Raw genomic sequence first — 16,546 nt, 5'->3', positions numbered from 1 at the left:
AGAAAGAAATAAACGCAAAATGACATCCAACTCTTTATTATCCTTCGAACAGTCATCAAAATAATTTATAACAATTTTCTAACACTGTTGATAAACATTAATATTTCATTCAGCCACTGAGATGTCACATCGTACACTTTATACACAGGGCAGATGGCTGCCTCAACACAGAAAAGACAGGCGCCGTAAGACCTAATTAATGCAATATTTGGCCCGGCCTTAGCTTAAAAAATAATTACACATTATGACTTAAAATTCCGAGAGGCAATGCCGAAAAGGCAACGCGCTTCCCACATTATCAGTAAAAATATCGATAAAATATAAAATACAACAGATTTTGCATTCTTTGTAAATTCAAACGAAAATATACCTAATACCTACCTAAGCATTTTGTTATATGTATTGCACAACTGATGTTACAAGAGAAAATTATGTGAAATCGACTTGAGTATTTAATAAGGATATGTATTTTATATTCCTATATTCTATTTGGGTTGTCCACAATTGGCTGTGAAGCAATAGCAAAAAGTCAGGGGACACTTCGCAACATCTACTTTTATGACAAAATCTGTGATTTTAAACATTTTATACTTACGACTACGTTTTATATAAATGCAATTAAATAATCTTTCTACAAGGATACAAGTAGATCGGGTAGCCCTTTGCTATTGGCACACAGCAGGATAAATACAGGTAAAACATACACGAAAGTAGGTACATCTACGAAACAAACCAAGCAAACTCTTTTTACAATAACACACAACACAGTTGTGCGTCGAAATGAATACATTAAATATTATTAATTAAAAGTCGAACTCATTCCCGATGCAAAGCTCACAACCTCGGAAATTATGCTCCCAAATACCAGCTTACTGTTGAATATACAAAGATCCGATAGAATATAACTCCGGGGTGACGGAACACCCTTAAATACATACGTATATATTATGTGAAATCATCCACAGATGTAAATGGAGACATCTTTCAAAAGATACATAATAAAGAACAAACTCCATTCCTCTATCCAGTTATATAACATTATCATTTTGTGCAAATTGCAATATGACTAAGAATATATTGGACTTTAATACAGTGTCTATTATAGTCATTATTGGACAGTTTGGTCAGTGATCAGATTGTGATAGGTATGTAGGTAACAACGATATACGTGATATATAAATTATTGTACAAATTCGTAAGAGACTACCGGTTTCCACTCTCCTGCTACTAAAGCAAACATAACGTCTCAGGATTCGAATCATAACGTATCGTAAACCAGCTCTAAGGTATCATTACACTGTTCGCTGTATCGTAAACAAACACGATTGAGCAAATTCTAATGAACAACATTACACGCCAACGTTTAGAGAAAGGAACTATTAGGAACCACCGAAAAATCATCTTCAAACAACGAAATTTTAGAATATTAAAATTCAAGGATCGCAACAGTGTAGTGTATTTATATCACATTAACAATTTACTCTAACATTTAAGGTGTACACGAATTATTCCCTAAACACGGGTCAACATTAATTATGCTCCGGTATTAAAATATTAATTCGTTTAAAACTAACCGTGTATAATATTTTACAATGCGAAAATACATTTTCTTATCCGTTCAGACTTTTGAACTTCAAAACTGGTTACTTCCCTGTACAAATTTAACAAATATACATTAACATTTTGTTATTGTGATTTGAAGGATTTTACTTTCTAAAAATCTTTACGCCTAGGCTATAAAGTTGTCACTTACAATAATTTACACAGATACAATCACATAGTTTATCATAATTTATTTCGACAAACAGTTTCACTGTTTTGAGTTAATACAGTTTTAAGATGGATAAAGTAAACATCATTATTATCATTACTTTTATCTACAGACAGATACATTATGCATATACTCCATATAATAAGCTTTACGTAATTACTGACAGTTCTACGGTCATAATATTTAACGTTTCTTAAAATTACCAGGATGTGAAAAATATGATGCACAAATGTATTCGTATCGTACAAATTTTGGTAAAAAATGGTACATTTAGGCACTGTGAGTAAGGCATCTACAGTGAGATGATATGAGAGGGTATAGTGAAGTGGGAGCGGATACTACGGGTAGTATCGGAACTGAGTAGTTCTTTGAACACCAAGGGGGGTTAAAAAGGCCACATCGAATTCATCTAAAAAAGCAATATTGCTATATGACATTTGATTGCATTGCGCACTTACTTTGCAAATGTCAAATTGCAATAATGCTTCGATTTTAACCCCCCAGAAGTCAATAACGTAACCATGAATGCAAAAATATCCTAGAATCGGGAGTCCCTGCTTTTAACACGAATCTGCTGTCTTTATCAAATTTCCAGTTAGAACTGGTGCATGTCATCAAATTACGATTCTAGGACATGTTTGTGTTAACCACCGGTGTTCGAAGATCTACCCAACAACAGACACGGAAATGAGGAAACACGCATGATGATGAGGAAACTTGGGAATGGATGATTCAGGAGGACATAGTAACAGGAGGGACACAGGTAACATTTACACACGTTTGTGATATAATATAATATTATCTCCTATGTGTATGTAAAGTGTATAAATATAATTTACAAATAGGGCGGACCGTGATAGTGCATTACCAAAATATGACATCTTGTGAATATGAATATACAATCTACTATATTATATTTGTAGTGTGCTTAAAGCTGAGTTCTCGTTTTGTAATATTATATTACAATATAATTTACGATAACAGAACTAAAAACCCAGTGTCTTCAGATCACATTAACAAAATAAAAAAGTTCTACTACTTAAGCTTGTTTTCTCAGTGATAGCCACTAAGTGTTTCCTTAACATTTAACAAGTATTAAAAACGTATGATATTCGAAATTGACTCGATTTTTGGTCTGCCAACGAGAACCGCTCGCATGAAAAATACTTTCGAACGATTTCTTTCAATAGTGAATAAGAAAATAAACTTTCTATTTATGCCAATAACTGTGATTTACGTGTTATTAAAACCAAAATATCTTTTATAGCAAAATATGCAGCTGCTAAAGTGATTATACAAAATTACGCTTTATTTTTGTAGATTATTTTAAAATGACTTCAAATTGAAGAGCTCTAGTTGTTCGTATAGAATGTGAGTATACACTTAAAGGACTGCTTAGAGTGCGAGTGTTATCATAAGAAATTTTAAAGCTTCGTGTGGTACCTTTATACTCATCTCTAGCTAACATTATCTACTTTACTTACATAACATTCGTTCCTAATGGGACGTGTATACATATTATGTAAATATCATATGATTCTCATGTATAAATATGTCAATAGATAAAGTTTTACAATACATAATTTATTATCTTCTGTGTTGACACTACGCTTACTTATTTTACAAAGATTCAAAGTTCGGATGTCACACTATTATTATATTTTTAAAATGGCACAAAAAACTTTAACACTAACACAAAAGTCAACAGTCGTTTATAGTCTTAAAACGCACTTCACACTTTGAATATAGTCCGTGGTGAGCGCGGGCCGCGAGCCGAGCTCACGGTGCGCATGTGCGGCGCGGCACGGCTCCACAATACCTCCGCTATTTGTTCAACCGCAATAGTCACTAAATTTAAATTGACTAACTTTAAGCTACACAGACAATGGCACGGATTGCACATTTAATATCGTCTATGTACAGGGGAATTAGAAATCTATCTATAAGTAGTTCTGTTCAAAATTGATCAGGGATGCAGCTATTTTATATTGTACTTAATTTAAACATCCATCTTACTCTTTAGTGTACTTGCAGTGCATTATAATAATTACGTATAATAGAAGAGTGACGTGTACTTGTACATTCAACTTCGTGTTTACGAGGATTCCTTGGGGAATCTTCACAAGGGTATGTAGTCCCATTGGAAGGGTTCAGGGTTTGTGTGCCGTCGCACCAATGGCCGTGCCATGTAGAAGCACCGTGGGTTGTGATGCACCTTATCAGACTTGATAGCACTGTCACGAGTTGGTTGCACCAGGACGGTACTGAAGCTCGTTAGGGGCCGCGAGTGGGGGCCACGGGACCGGAGCGGGTTTAGCAGTGCGGGTGGAGGGGCCTCGGGTAGGACCCGAAGGCCTCGTAGCCTAGCTATGTGGCCCAGCCCTCGATCCGCGGCCGCTTTGAGTGCGGCTGTTCGTAGTCTAGAGGGACGGTGTTGGCGTGGCGCATGTCCTGCCCGGCCGGCGAGCCCATATTACTTGACGTCACTGAACCTGCAAGTTTATCATTATGGAAAATTTAGACAACGTAATTAACAATAGAATGAACTGCTTTCTGCAAGTGATGACTTAATGGGGTGTTGTATGTAAAAGTATTTACTTTTGTAAGTAATAATCTTCATGATAAAAGAGTAAATATCATCATCACCAGCCCATTAACGTCCCCACTGCTGGAGCACGGGCCTTCCCTATGGATGGATAGGGAGATCGGGCCTTAAACCATCACGCGGGCACAAGTAAATATATTAAAAGTCAAAATATAAAACCGAAATGTAGGTAAGATAAAGCCCTATGTATGAGTTCATAGATAGCTTTAAATTAAAAATCGACACAAATAAACTTACACTGGTTCTGATTCCTTTACACACGTAATTTTATTTTAATTTATACCTGTCATTTTTTTTCCGCTTAACAAGAAGGGGACGGGTAATCGACAGGCATAAAATTTATGGAGCACACGTCAATTTTAGGCAGTAATTTAAAAAACCCTTCCAAAATTTTATATTGGCCAATAATCCGACAGAATTAAGTTGACAGTACACGTCAAACGGGTTGCATATGAGCGAGATACTTATTTTATTCGACCAAGTTATTAATTTATTTAAAAATTAACCGTTGTCAATCATCCGTCCTTTTCCTTTTCGGCGGATAGGAAAATGATGGGTACAACTTAAAATAAAATTAGGATGTGTCTGCAGGAATCGGGGCCAATGTAATTTCCTCTTTTATAAAAGCCTTTTACGCATCTACGTATCTATTGTAATCTTTCCTATCTTTTCTCTGTAAGTTCATACATACATACGTAAACCCACGCCTGTTTCCTATGGGTTAGCAGAGCTCCTCATTCATCAATTGTTTCATACACGCACGCCGGTTCAGAGTATCGCCCGTTCAGTCGATCTCTTTTTCTCTTTTTACGGGGATGAGCTTACCATCGATAACTCCAGATAGGTGGGCCGGCTGCGGCGCGGGCTGGGGCGGGGCGCGGTGGAGATGATCAGGCGCACGTGGAGGCGACACGGGCTCGGCTTTGATCTTTACGTTGCTAGGCGACGACGCGGTCGGCGGCGGCGTCCCACCCCCGCCGAGCACTGGTAGGCTGCTACTGCTGAATGGAGAAAGACTTCAGTATGTGAAGAATATAGGTCTTCTTCTATCGTATGGGTTGTGAGATGGATTACCAAGCTCAGTAACTCCGGTACCAGCAAAGGCCTGGCCTACTTACATTAGTAAGTAGTAACCGATACCAACGGCTTACCGTGCCTTCGGAAGCAAGATCATCTGACTTTCGGACAATGGAGTGATCAGCCTGTAATGTCCTAACCAAACTAGGGATCGAAATGGCAACGCAGGATGGGATGACGTCAGCTCGGCTAACCTTGAAATGTTAGCTGTCATTTTTGAGCATACCCGGCTTTCTTATACCATGCCACAACCAGTGATGTATCGTTTCCGAGAATATTTCGTCCCGTATAACGTTCCCGGGAGTAAAAAAGTGCAAAAGTTATGTAAAAAGACCTTTATTGCCCAACATTTAGGCAGATCAGACCAGAGTACAAGAAAACCAACTTGAAAAAGAAACGCAGTCAGTGTCTTTACTGTAAAAGAGTTTTTCCAATGGGAACATCCTCACTCTGGGAAAGTTTTCGGGAACGACACATCAGTGACCACAAATCAGACACTCCATACAAAAATCAGCGCAATACGAATTGGTGCAGAGCGGAGAGTTACCGTTCTATAAATAGTATTATTCTTTGTTCTAATACTAATAATGTTTATTCTAATACTCTTAGTAATATAATAGGTCTTTTATACAATAGGTTTTTTTTTATATTTCAATGTGTTGTTATAAGCATAATTATTATATAACACTGCAAGACAAAGTCTTACTGATTCTGTTAGATTCTTTCCTATCCTTATGTTACTTAAAAAAATATAAATAAAAAATAGCTCCGCCGCGACAGTGTATCACTGCCGTGACCAGGATTCGAACCTGGGTTACTACGGCCACAACGTAGGGTCCTAACCACTAGACGATCACGGCTGCCGGAGCTGTTACACTTTGCTACAAAATTCACCAATGCATTCGCAGTTACCTTCAGTGACCAAAAGTATTGGGTTACCCTGCCTCCCCCGGTTACTATTAAACTGGGCGATAGAGGGGGTTTGTGAGTGAAGTACATGGTTGGAACCGGAGTGGTATGATCGTAACACTTTCACCGCCAATGGCTGTCACGCATGGCTGCGTCGACGCAGATAATTATCGCTTACGTCTCGTTCTTATCAGTAGCTGTTGAACTGCTAATGTATTTTAATAGTTCTCTTTTGTATTTTTTTAATTTATTTATTTGTACACAATAATACAGATACAAGGAACATACAAAGAAAACAGATAATACAGGTATGCTAATCTCTAAACAAAGAGATTTCTTCCAGCTGACCTACGTGACGAGAGAGATATTAAACGTATAATATTAAGGTTTTTTTTATATTATTCTTTATATACAGATTATTTGTGTATGTTTTGTTGTTTGTCTTTTTACACTAAATAATTTATTTCTTTTTTTTCTTTTATTATGACTTAGTATGGATATACTCAGTGTTCCGGATGGAACTACGCCCTTTGTCCATAAAAAACACCCCTTTAGTTTTTATTTTGTTAGATTTTTCGTTATCGGAAAAGACATACCTACGAAACATACTTAAAATGATAAATATTGCAATTGTATTTGACTAAAACTTGATAACATAATCTATTTTCAAGAGATTCAACAATGCGATTCCATTTACAAACGGAGTTCCGTTTGGTATCTCATCAAAATCTCCAGAACAATATTCTGTATCGACCGATGTTATTGAAATACCATCTGTTAAACATGAGACGCCATACACACACTGACATACACTGTCATGGCGGAGTGATTTTATTCTTGATGGTTTTTAAGATGATTTCGAAAGTATTATAAAACATTTTATAGCAAAAGATTTATTTTAAAAACACTATTTTTTTCTACTGAATATGAACGGAGTTAATGGAAAAGAAACTTCATTGAAATAACAGAATAAAGAAGTAATATAGGAGTTTAGGGATGGTATGCGATATCGAGGCAGACCACCAGCCCGGTGGTCGGTTGACATTGTGAGGTATGCCGGAAAGCAATGGATGAGACTTACCCGGAAAGGATGGCGTGAAAGAGAGGAGGCCTTTACTCAGCAATGGGTGGATACAGGCTGAGTAGATAGATAAGTATTTCAAGAAACATGTTAAGAATTTAAAAGAGATAAATATTAACGAAGAAAATTTCGCTAGAAAGCCAAGCAAAAGACCGCAGATAAAAGAAACTTGAGCTCTGGACAAATCAATATTTAAATTTTAAAATTATCCATTTTGCTAACGCCATCTCTGCAAACCACTAAGAACTTCTTGCTTCACTACTTGAGTTGGGTTGAGGTTGGGTTTCAAGAGCAATTAATCGAAATTGTATCAAAAGTGAAAGTGGGTAGTGCAGTTTAGCTGTCAATACTGACCACTGAATTCAGATCGGCAATCACAGCTCCGACAGCCGTGATCGTCTAGTGGTTAGGACCCTACGTTGTGGCCGTAGTAACCCAGGTTCGAATCCTGGTCACGGCAGTGATAAACTGTCGCGGCGGAGCATTTTTTGTTATCAAAAAATTAATTGAAAACATCTGTCAGGAATTCAAGACATATCAAAATTTAACAATCACTATAAAGAGATGGTATTATATTGATACAGACAATACATATCATTTAATTAACAAGTATCTACTTGATAATGCTAACGTACTTCAAATGGAAGTGATAAATAATTTATTTAAGAGAAACAATATTAGGTACGACAAGCGACATCCGGAAAATGCGACATAAGAATGTTGTAGGTAGGTAGAGGTCAGCTGAATAAATTAATGTGCATGAATATTATGGAACTCAGAAAAAATATAGACCTTTATTACTTCCATACAGCAGAAATTCATCAGCAATATTGAAATACAACATATGTGAACGTAAACAAATATTGTTCTTTGTTACCCTAAAATATATAAGAAATAGGTTAAAAATTGGTAAATTATAAACGATAATACCTCTATCTACAAACAATTTCAAGGAAGCTCGTAAAGTAAGGTTTATTGTCATAGCTAAACACTGTAAGCCTTTGTACCTCTAAGATAGATGTTTTTGTTGGGTTTTTTAATCGATTTGAGCAATCGTGCGGAACAGGACAATTATTTGGTTGGTCATGCTGAGCCTCTCGACTTTAGTCTTTCCAGTTGCTTTGGGTCCTTGAGATCAACTGGTACTGAGTAAACGCAAATCTGGTTTAGAAATCTTCCAACGGTTCATCCCCCTAGTATTATTCCGTTTTTACTGGGTCCGTTTACCGAACTTTAACATTTGACAGGTCCGGTTTTTTACAGAAGCGACTGTCTGTGTGACCTTCCAACCCGCGAAGAGAATCCCAATACAGGTTAGGTCACATACCTCCAAAAATGCATTTTTCGGGAATGTGGGTTGAAGATGTTTCCTTAAGATGTTTTCTTTCACCGCTGAGCACGTGATAATCATTTATGATCCAAACATGAAATTCGAAAACAAATTCGACAATCATTGGTTTGAGATCTGCGACCTCAAAGTGCAAGGCAAGCGTTTTACCAACTGGGCTACCACGGCTCGGTACGGTTTTAAATCTTCCAACGGTTGAAAAAGTTAAATATTTGAGCCCTTTTCTGTAGGTTCCTATTTCTTTTTAGCAGTTTATTGCGTGTCAAAAAACGTAGGTAGTTGTAGTTTACTCGTCGTTTTTGTTTATGGTCCCATTTTTATATCAAACTAGCAAGAAACATAATTGGTTTAAAGTCCAAAGGTTATAATTACAATTCATTCATATTTTTGCTGGTTTACATTTAATGTGTCTTGTCTAGTTAACTTATCAATGAACTTGACCAAGTAACAATCGAATTGTGCAACGCAACCGGTCACTTGAAACGGTTATGCAACCCGTCAAAATGAGATAGTGAATTTCGCTGCTACAGTCGCAGCTCCGACAGCCGTGATCGTCTAGTGGTTAGGACCCTACGTTGTGGCCGTAGTAACCCAGGTTCGAATCCTGGTCACGGCAGTGATACATTGTCGCGGCGGAGCGTATTTTTTTAAAATAGAATATTAAAAGTGATCACAGACATGTACCTGTTGTGCTGTAACGTCTGCAGTTGGTGGGCGCCCCAAGATAGTCCGATTCCCATGTCCGAGCTCATGCTGAAGTCCTGCGGTCCGAAGTTGCCAAGTCCTGAGTAGCTTAGTGGTGTCTGGAATAGTTGGACAAGAAGATTACCCAACTGAAAGTGTATAAATGAGGACAAACGGAATTCTTGAATTTTTTGGTGAATCTTGATTTTAATTAAATGTAATTAGTAATATTTATTTTGCCTTTTCGATATAAATCTTGTCTTTTTTAGACTTTTTCAAATTTCCAAAATTATTTCTCCTCACCTCTCCAGTATATGATATGTCATCCTGCGGTGGTGGCATGGAGCTGGGTATGACGACGCGTAGGTTGTTGTGTCGAGGCGAGTGATGCGGCGGCGGTGCGTGGTGAGGCTTGTGCGAATGTCGGTGGGGAGAGGGCGCGGGTCCCGGCGAGGGGGATGGGGTACACCCCGCGCCCAAGGGGGACCCAGATCCCGGGTATCCGTTCGACATCTCAAGCATTCCGCCGCTAGGGTACACTGGAATTTGAAGAGCAAATATTTGAAACCATCTCAAGAGGGATATGAACGAAACGAATCCTGAATTTCGTTTGAGTGCTTCGATGGGCAGGCACTTCAAGTTCTTGTCCTGTTCAAACCAATACTAGCGAAAAAAATGAATACACACCTGAATCGGTTTCCGAAGACGAGGGCCGTGGACTGATAGAAGTATGCATTTGAGGACTAGCTTGCAGCAGGGATTGGTCGTAACTGCCCACTGGGACGCTCACAGGTAGATTGTAGTTACTTCCAGTCACGCCAACTCCGACCCTGCTTCCGTTCAACTGGTTCCTTTGCATCATCATTTGGAATTCTTCGTCGATCTTCGAGTACTTGGCTTCGGTCCGTGGGGTCAGGCTGTATTCCGGTTCCGCTTCAGGGCTGTCGGGTGACATCACTCCGTTCTTATGCTCTTTCTTCGTTAGGGCCTGTAAGTGTCAGCGAAACGAGCTCAGGTGGCTTGACGAGCCAAAATTCTAAATAATTGTTTTTTTTTAATAACTGCATGCATTATTTTTAAATCGAGTTAAATATTAGAACACCCTCTGTACACACAATTAGCAGCAACGTCTACAACAAGAGTTACGTCTAGTTTTTGTTCTGTTTATGACTTGTTTGCAAAGAGTATGTAGTGGAGGGTCCAAATAATAAGTGCTTTTAACACTACAATCGTTCTATAACTACATAATTGTACGTGAAACTTTTTAGCGTACATATGTGTGTTGTGTCGAATGCAATGATGCAACTGACTTTACCCTTGTATCACATCAGGTAGGCGCGGTTAATTCAAATAACACAAAAATATTTATAAAAACCCATGCTGTACAAGGAAAAATAACATAAATATTTGGGGTGTCTCATAAACTGTTAGTATAAAATCTGGGTGTCTGGTGTTTTGTAGTTCTTTTTTCTAACAGGATATATACTGGCATGCTTGCTTGTGTATATCTATTCTTGCTACATCTAAATTGTTGGTTACTTGGGTGTACTACGGTTACTCTTTAGATTATTCTTGAGTACGTCCAGATAGTGTTTGGCTTTGGGGATAGCTGGATCGTTTTTAGTAACAGATATAATGCATTAGGGTTTGTGTGAGTAGTAAGCACGCGGTTAATGGGATCAGTCAAATTGCATGGACACTGCATTGCGATCACTGGCACACAGATGACGCCGTACTTAATGTACCTCGATGATGTTGCGGTTCGTCAGGGATTCGTGCGGCTCGTTGTATTCCGTGTATTTAAGGAGAACCTGCAAAAAAAATAGTTTCATTTACCTATTTACTTATTAAATCACTACATAGTATAAAACAAAGTCGCTTTTTCTGTCCCTATATCCCTATCCCGTCGTGGAGATCCCTATGCCCAGCAGTGGGGGAGGTCTATGCCCAGCAGTGGGCGTCGTACGGCTGATGATGATGATATCCCTATGTACGCTTAAATCTTTAAAACTACGCAATGGATTTTGATGCGGTTTGTTTTAGTAGATAGAGTGATTCAAGAGGAAGGTTTATATGTATAATAACAGCCATCAAATAGTGGAAAAATATTGTTATTTTTGAGGTCTTTAAATGAGGTCGTAAATAATTTCATTTTTTCCTCAGCATTGCACCCGAGCGATGCTGGGCCTGGTCGCTAGTAGTTCATAAAAAATAAAGCGTAAATTACCGGAAATGTATTGGTTGGGGACGTCATAACGTTTAATCTTAGTGGTTTTGTTTTTATTGTAGGCATTTTTCTTTTCTTTAGTTTTATTTTTCCATAGCCTTATTATTATGTTTTGTAAGTTTTATTCCGTATCGGGTTAGTGGCTTGTTCATCTATTTGTAATTATTAAGTTTAGTGTTTACGCCTGTTTACTTTATTTGTTTTTAGTACAGTATTGTACAATTATTGCTGTCAAACCGACTTATACTACGTCTATTTGTGGAAACCTATAATTGGCTCTTCTGTATCCTATATATTTTTGTATGTACTATAATGTTTAAAGTAGCTGTTGGTTTTTCATTTTGATTAAAATCCTCATTTATGGAGATGGAAAAGCAATTATGGATGTCTTTAGCATTGGCAAAACTTCTGTCTGCACATAATTTTATGATCACGGAACACACATCAAATACTTCTCACTTGAATTTTTAAATGATAACATAATGTCTGAAAAGCTTCAACATTTTGATGTAATGACTAAAATTGTGTCACTGCTTTATCGATAATTACTTTTTTGTTCAGTATTACATCTGACAGACCATAATTTCCTAGTGCCCTGGAAGACCTAGGTTCAGTGGAACTCACTTTGGAAATCACTGCGTTAGTATAAGTACTTTTATCAACAACAGCTAGTTATTACGTGCTATTTATATCGCTAATGGACTAGCGACCTACGGCTTTGATGTCAACAAAGTATGCAACTGATGTTTACAAACATAGGAGCTCTTAAGGTAAGTTATACGTAACTAATTGTATTCATTCATAAACATAACGTTCTCTCTTTATGCATTTTTGTTTAATATTTTTTGCGTGTAAGGCATTCCTTATTTCCTATCTCATAAAGGCTACTTGACAAATTAAAATATTTTTTAATACTTTTTAATGAAATTTGTATGGAAATTCTCATTGATGTGGAATATGTTACTATAGAAATTCTGCAATAGCGGTCAAACGTGGAAGATTACTTACACATTGTTCCTATGATATGATTTTTGATCATCTTAGACTGGCTTCTATTTCAGAATTAGCATTTTATAATTTAACTTTGACCCAGACAAATGATAACCAATCATAACGGACTATCTACACTGCTCATCATATCCATCTCAGGACTTGAATACCAAGTGCTGCGGCTGCAAGTTAGTATGTTTTACTTAAAAATGGAACTATTGTAGTTGCTTTTTAAAAAGCAAATAGTACTATGTGCGTTTTAAAAATGTATATCGCGGACTGTCAAAATGTAATTAATGCAACAAAAAACGGTAGCGAGTCCATAACAGCGTATCTAATTAAGGAGTATACCTTCATAAAAGGTGAACTCAAACCTACGCTCCACAATCCACAATTGTGAAATCGTTCAGTCAATAAGTACTTATGTTCGTGACTGACTTTGCAAACTGACGTATCTGCATTTTCATTGCTAAAACGATTTGTGTCTTATTGATAGTAGCATAAGGTGCAAAACTGATTCGCTAAAAATTTCAGATACGTCAGCTAACTCAGCAACGGTATGTGAGTGAGCTTGACCTTATGTTACGTGAGGACAAACAAATATTTGGTAGTTCGACCCACGCTGTGAACTTTGTGAGAATTTTGTTCAGTGGCGTATAAACTGGCGGAGTATGCTTAATATTTCTTCAGATCCAGTAGTATTTTCCGTAATACATACATTCATAAACTCACACCCTGGCAAGTAGAGCCACAAGTGTGTATGTGTACGGTCACGAGCATTAATATGTATACAATTTGGTACCATGTCACATTAACTTTTTTGTCAAATTGAACTGTAAGTCTCGCTAAATGTCAAATATTATATTAGTGCGACAGAGTCCTAAAGTGGGTACATTATATTGCTCATGACTGTACGAAGTCCTAAGATGGATATGATGAGCCTTGTGCCGTTAAAATATAAGCCATTTATGGTACGAGTATTATAAGCATCATCAGTTTATTAAGAAATGGTCTATTAAGGCGAATCAAAACATCTAAACTTAATACAGGTTTCAAAATCTAAATAAGCTCGACTAAAATGTATAGTATCCATTCACTCATTCATTCTTTTCTGATTATTTTCTCTCTCTGTAGGTTCACCCGCCGTGTCAGCACGTGTGATGTGTTGGAGCGCATTTGGTAAAATTATTTGTGACAATTTAAATAAATAACTAGTGCTTATTATTATTTAATAGTAACCATCATACCAGGGTTGATTGGATTGGTAATCCACCTCACAACCCACACCATAGAAGAAGTGCTAATGAAAGTGACTTTTTGTTTTCAATGCCCTACTGCATTTGAACATTTGATATCAAAATAGTGAGCAAACAAGAAAATGCGGCGAAGAAAATTACTAAGTATTTCAAAAGATGCTAAAACGAATGCTTCAAGGTAAAGTTTAGAGTGTTGTTTCTGTCTAAATCAAAGTAATTTCTGTGTAAGTAGATGTTTTTTATTCATAAAGTCTTCCGGTTTCAGTGTAAGTAAAAGATATGCAAATTCTTTTACGCCAGTGACCGCTTTAAACATTGATTTTTAGTATATAAAACTTATTACGTCTCATAATCACGAATAAGCGATTCAGTGGTAATTAATTACGTTTATATATAAGATTTTACGACCGATTAAAATGAGCTTTATGGTAAGTGTAAAACGGTTATAGTTTTAATGCAAGGAGAATGATATAAAGTGTAATAATGCATGCACAATCGAATATTATGTGTATATTATTTATTTTAACGGATTTTTCGGTCTTTATTTGTGGAACAAATTTTTGTGCAGAGTGCAATAAAGAATTATTATATATTATTGCATTTCACGACTTTCCGGTAATATACTATGTTATTAACTGCATAAATATATTTTTGGCAATGAATTTGAATATAAGAAAAATCAGTAGCGCCTGAACAATTTTATTCGGACAATCGCAGACTGTCTCATTCGCTGAAATCATGAAATAAATATGGGTCGTTCTTCTTTTTTATCGACAATGATCTGTCCTTCGTTCTGATAAGTTATATGTTTTAGAATTTTATTTAATGTTTCCATTGTCCAAAAATAATATAGTTATCTTATTATACTCAAAATACTAGCAAAATACTAATCGGTTCCTCAATTAGTGATTAACGTAGCTTGATTGTTTTTCACAAAATTCTGTGACAGAGTGGTAAATTGAAATGCTCTCACAATATTTTTTTGAATGCAAAGAAAAGTATGTTACCAAGATAAAGAGAACCACTAAATAGTCCTCTACAGACTCATCTTTATATGATGTTTTAAAATATTTATTGGCGTTATAATTTTAAAAATGTTAAATCCGATAAATTGAGAAAATGTCTTAGTCAATGAAAAAGAAGGACGACCCATATAAATGTATATGTGGTATGGTAGCCTAGATTCTCCGTACTATCGTTTGGTGTAATATGGAATCGACACTAGCGCCCGACGGCGTGAGCTGAAACTATTATTAGTATGTTATTTTTTTTTTGAAGATTTGTCGTCCCTCATTACCGACCGAGATAAACGATTTAGGTAATCCAAAGCACGAAATCGTCTTACGTTTTCGAAAAATCAGGTGTTTCTAAGTTGCAACCAAACAAAGGGTAGTCTCACAAAGTGATTTCGACTATGTCTCCATCGGGTTGACGGGTTGACGTTCTAACCACGAGACCATGGAGGAAAAGCAGCATTATGTAGTAATAATAGATGGCGTACCTTGTCCATATCCGTGCTAGCATACTGGTACAGTTTGTTGTTGGAGCTAAAGATGATGAGTGCGATCTCGCAGTCACAGAGCACGCTCAGCTCATACGCCTTCTTCATCACACCGAATTTGCGCTTGTTGAACGTCACCTGAAACATTACAAAGAAATAGGGTATTTTTCACAGCGTCAAAGAATAGTGATAAAACGCTAATCTAGAAATTCCATTTCCTGCTCGACTTATTTCTGTTGCACTCAATCAATCAAATATAATTTATTGCATACATAGATACACACATACAGAAACTATGGAATTCCATTTGCTTCGATCCTGACACACTTCTCTTGCTCCCTCCACATAACATACAAACATTTTGTAAAACATTTAGTAACAGTATACTTGGGTGGACTTATAGCTCTGAAGCGATTTCTTGAAGACAACCGCTACCATAAATCAGCCATAAAAAACTCTCTCTAAAAACGTTTTCTAAGCATGATAGGCAAGTATTTAATCACAATATCACCTGATGGCAAGTGAAGATGCGGTCGAAGGTTTTAACTTATTTTTGAATTAATATATTGAATTGAATTTGAATTATGAATTAAGTAACAATGAGCGATCCAAAGTCCAAGTGAAAAAAATATGTTGATGAATTTTAACGTTTTTGTATCTTCTCATAAATACTGTTTTCAAGTGTCATAAAATATTATTTACAAATCCCAATACGAACAGTATATTGTAGCTTTAATATTATATGATTCCTCAGGTATACAAAGGTTATCACAGGACAGACAAGTATAGTTAATTTCCATAAAAATGTAAACACAACGGCTGGATAATATTCATGTTCATATTTTTATGCGTTGAAATTAACAGTATGGTTTTTAATTGTTATTTACCGTAAACTGCCTAACGGTTGTAAATAATGTTTGTACGAGGTGTTAGTGACTTCGTAACGAATACTGAGGGGGATGATTCAGCTCAATATTCTGAATTAATATCAAGTGGGATTTTCCGTCGCAACAGTACCGAACTAAAAATAATTAAAAAGACACTAAAAATTTCGTGAATTTTCAAACTTAGAATCATGCTCTGAATCATCCCCCTCA

At 36.6% G+C, this 16,546-nt stretch overlaps 1 protein-coding gene and 3 non-coding genes across 9 annotated transcripts in view; 2 read left to right on the top strand and 2 right to left on the bottom strand.

Moving 5' to 3' along the window:
• Nucleotides 1-20: 20 nt before the first annotated feature.
• The window catches only part of LOC126372234 (myocyte-specific enhancer factor 2), a 97,306-nt gene continuing 80,780 nt past the window's right edge, over nucleotides 21-16,546 (bottom strand). The window contains exons 3-9 of one of the 6 annotated variants that reach the window (XM_050017912.1): nucleotides 15,450-15,587; nucleotides 11,221-11,286; nucleotides 10,163-10,463; nucleotides 9,779-10,014; nucleotides 9,470-9,594; nucleotides 5,202-5,377; nucleotides 21-4,263 (exon numbers count right to left, since the gene is read on the bottom strand). In XM_050017912.1, the coding sequence (XP_049873869.1) occupies nucleotides 4,139-4,263; nucleotides 5,202-5,377; nucleotides 9,470-9,594; nucleotides 9,779-10,014; nucleotides 10,163-10,463; nucleotides 11,221-11,286; nucleotides 15,450-15,587 (1,167 nt within the window). In that variant the 3' untranslated portion in view covers nucleotides 21-4,138. The remainder of the gene's footprint in view (nucleotides 4,264-5,201; nucleotides 5,378-9,469; nucleotides 9,595-9,778; nucleotides 10,015-10,162; nucleotides 10,464-11,220; nucleotides 11,287-15,449; nucleotides 15,588-16,546) is intronic. The other 5 variants (XM_050017920.1, XM_050017929.1, XM_050017939.1 and 2 more) reach the window with 5 other exon arrangements.
• On the bottom strand, nucleotides 6,242-6,313 carry Trnah-gug (transfer RNA histidin (anticodon GUG)). The gene has a single exon. It is a non-coding gene; the product is annotated as a tRNA-His (tRNA).
• On the top strand, nucleotides 7,832-7,903 carry Trnah-gug (transfer RNA histidin (anticodon GUG)). Its single transcript has one exon. It is a non-coding gene; the product is annotated as a tRNA-His (tRNA).
• On the top strand, nucleotides 9,336-9,407 carry Trnah-gug (transfer RNA histidin (anticodon GUG)). Its single transcript has one exon. It is a non-coding gene; the product is annotated as a tRNA-His (tRNA).

Source organism: Pectinophora gossypiella, chromosome 2, assembly GCF_024362695.1.
Source record: "Pectinophora gossypiella chromosome 2, ilPecGoss1.1, whole genome shotgun sequence".
Taxonomy (NCBI): Eukaryota; Metazoa; Arthropoda; class Insecta; order Lepidoptera; family Gelechiidae; genus Pectinophora; species Pectinophora gossypiella.
Note: the sequence above shows the minus strand (reverse complement) of the source record. Positions and strands in the feature narration are given on the sequence as shown.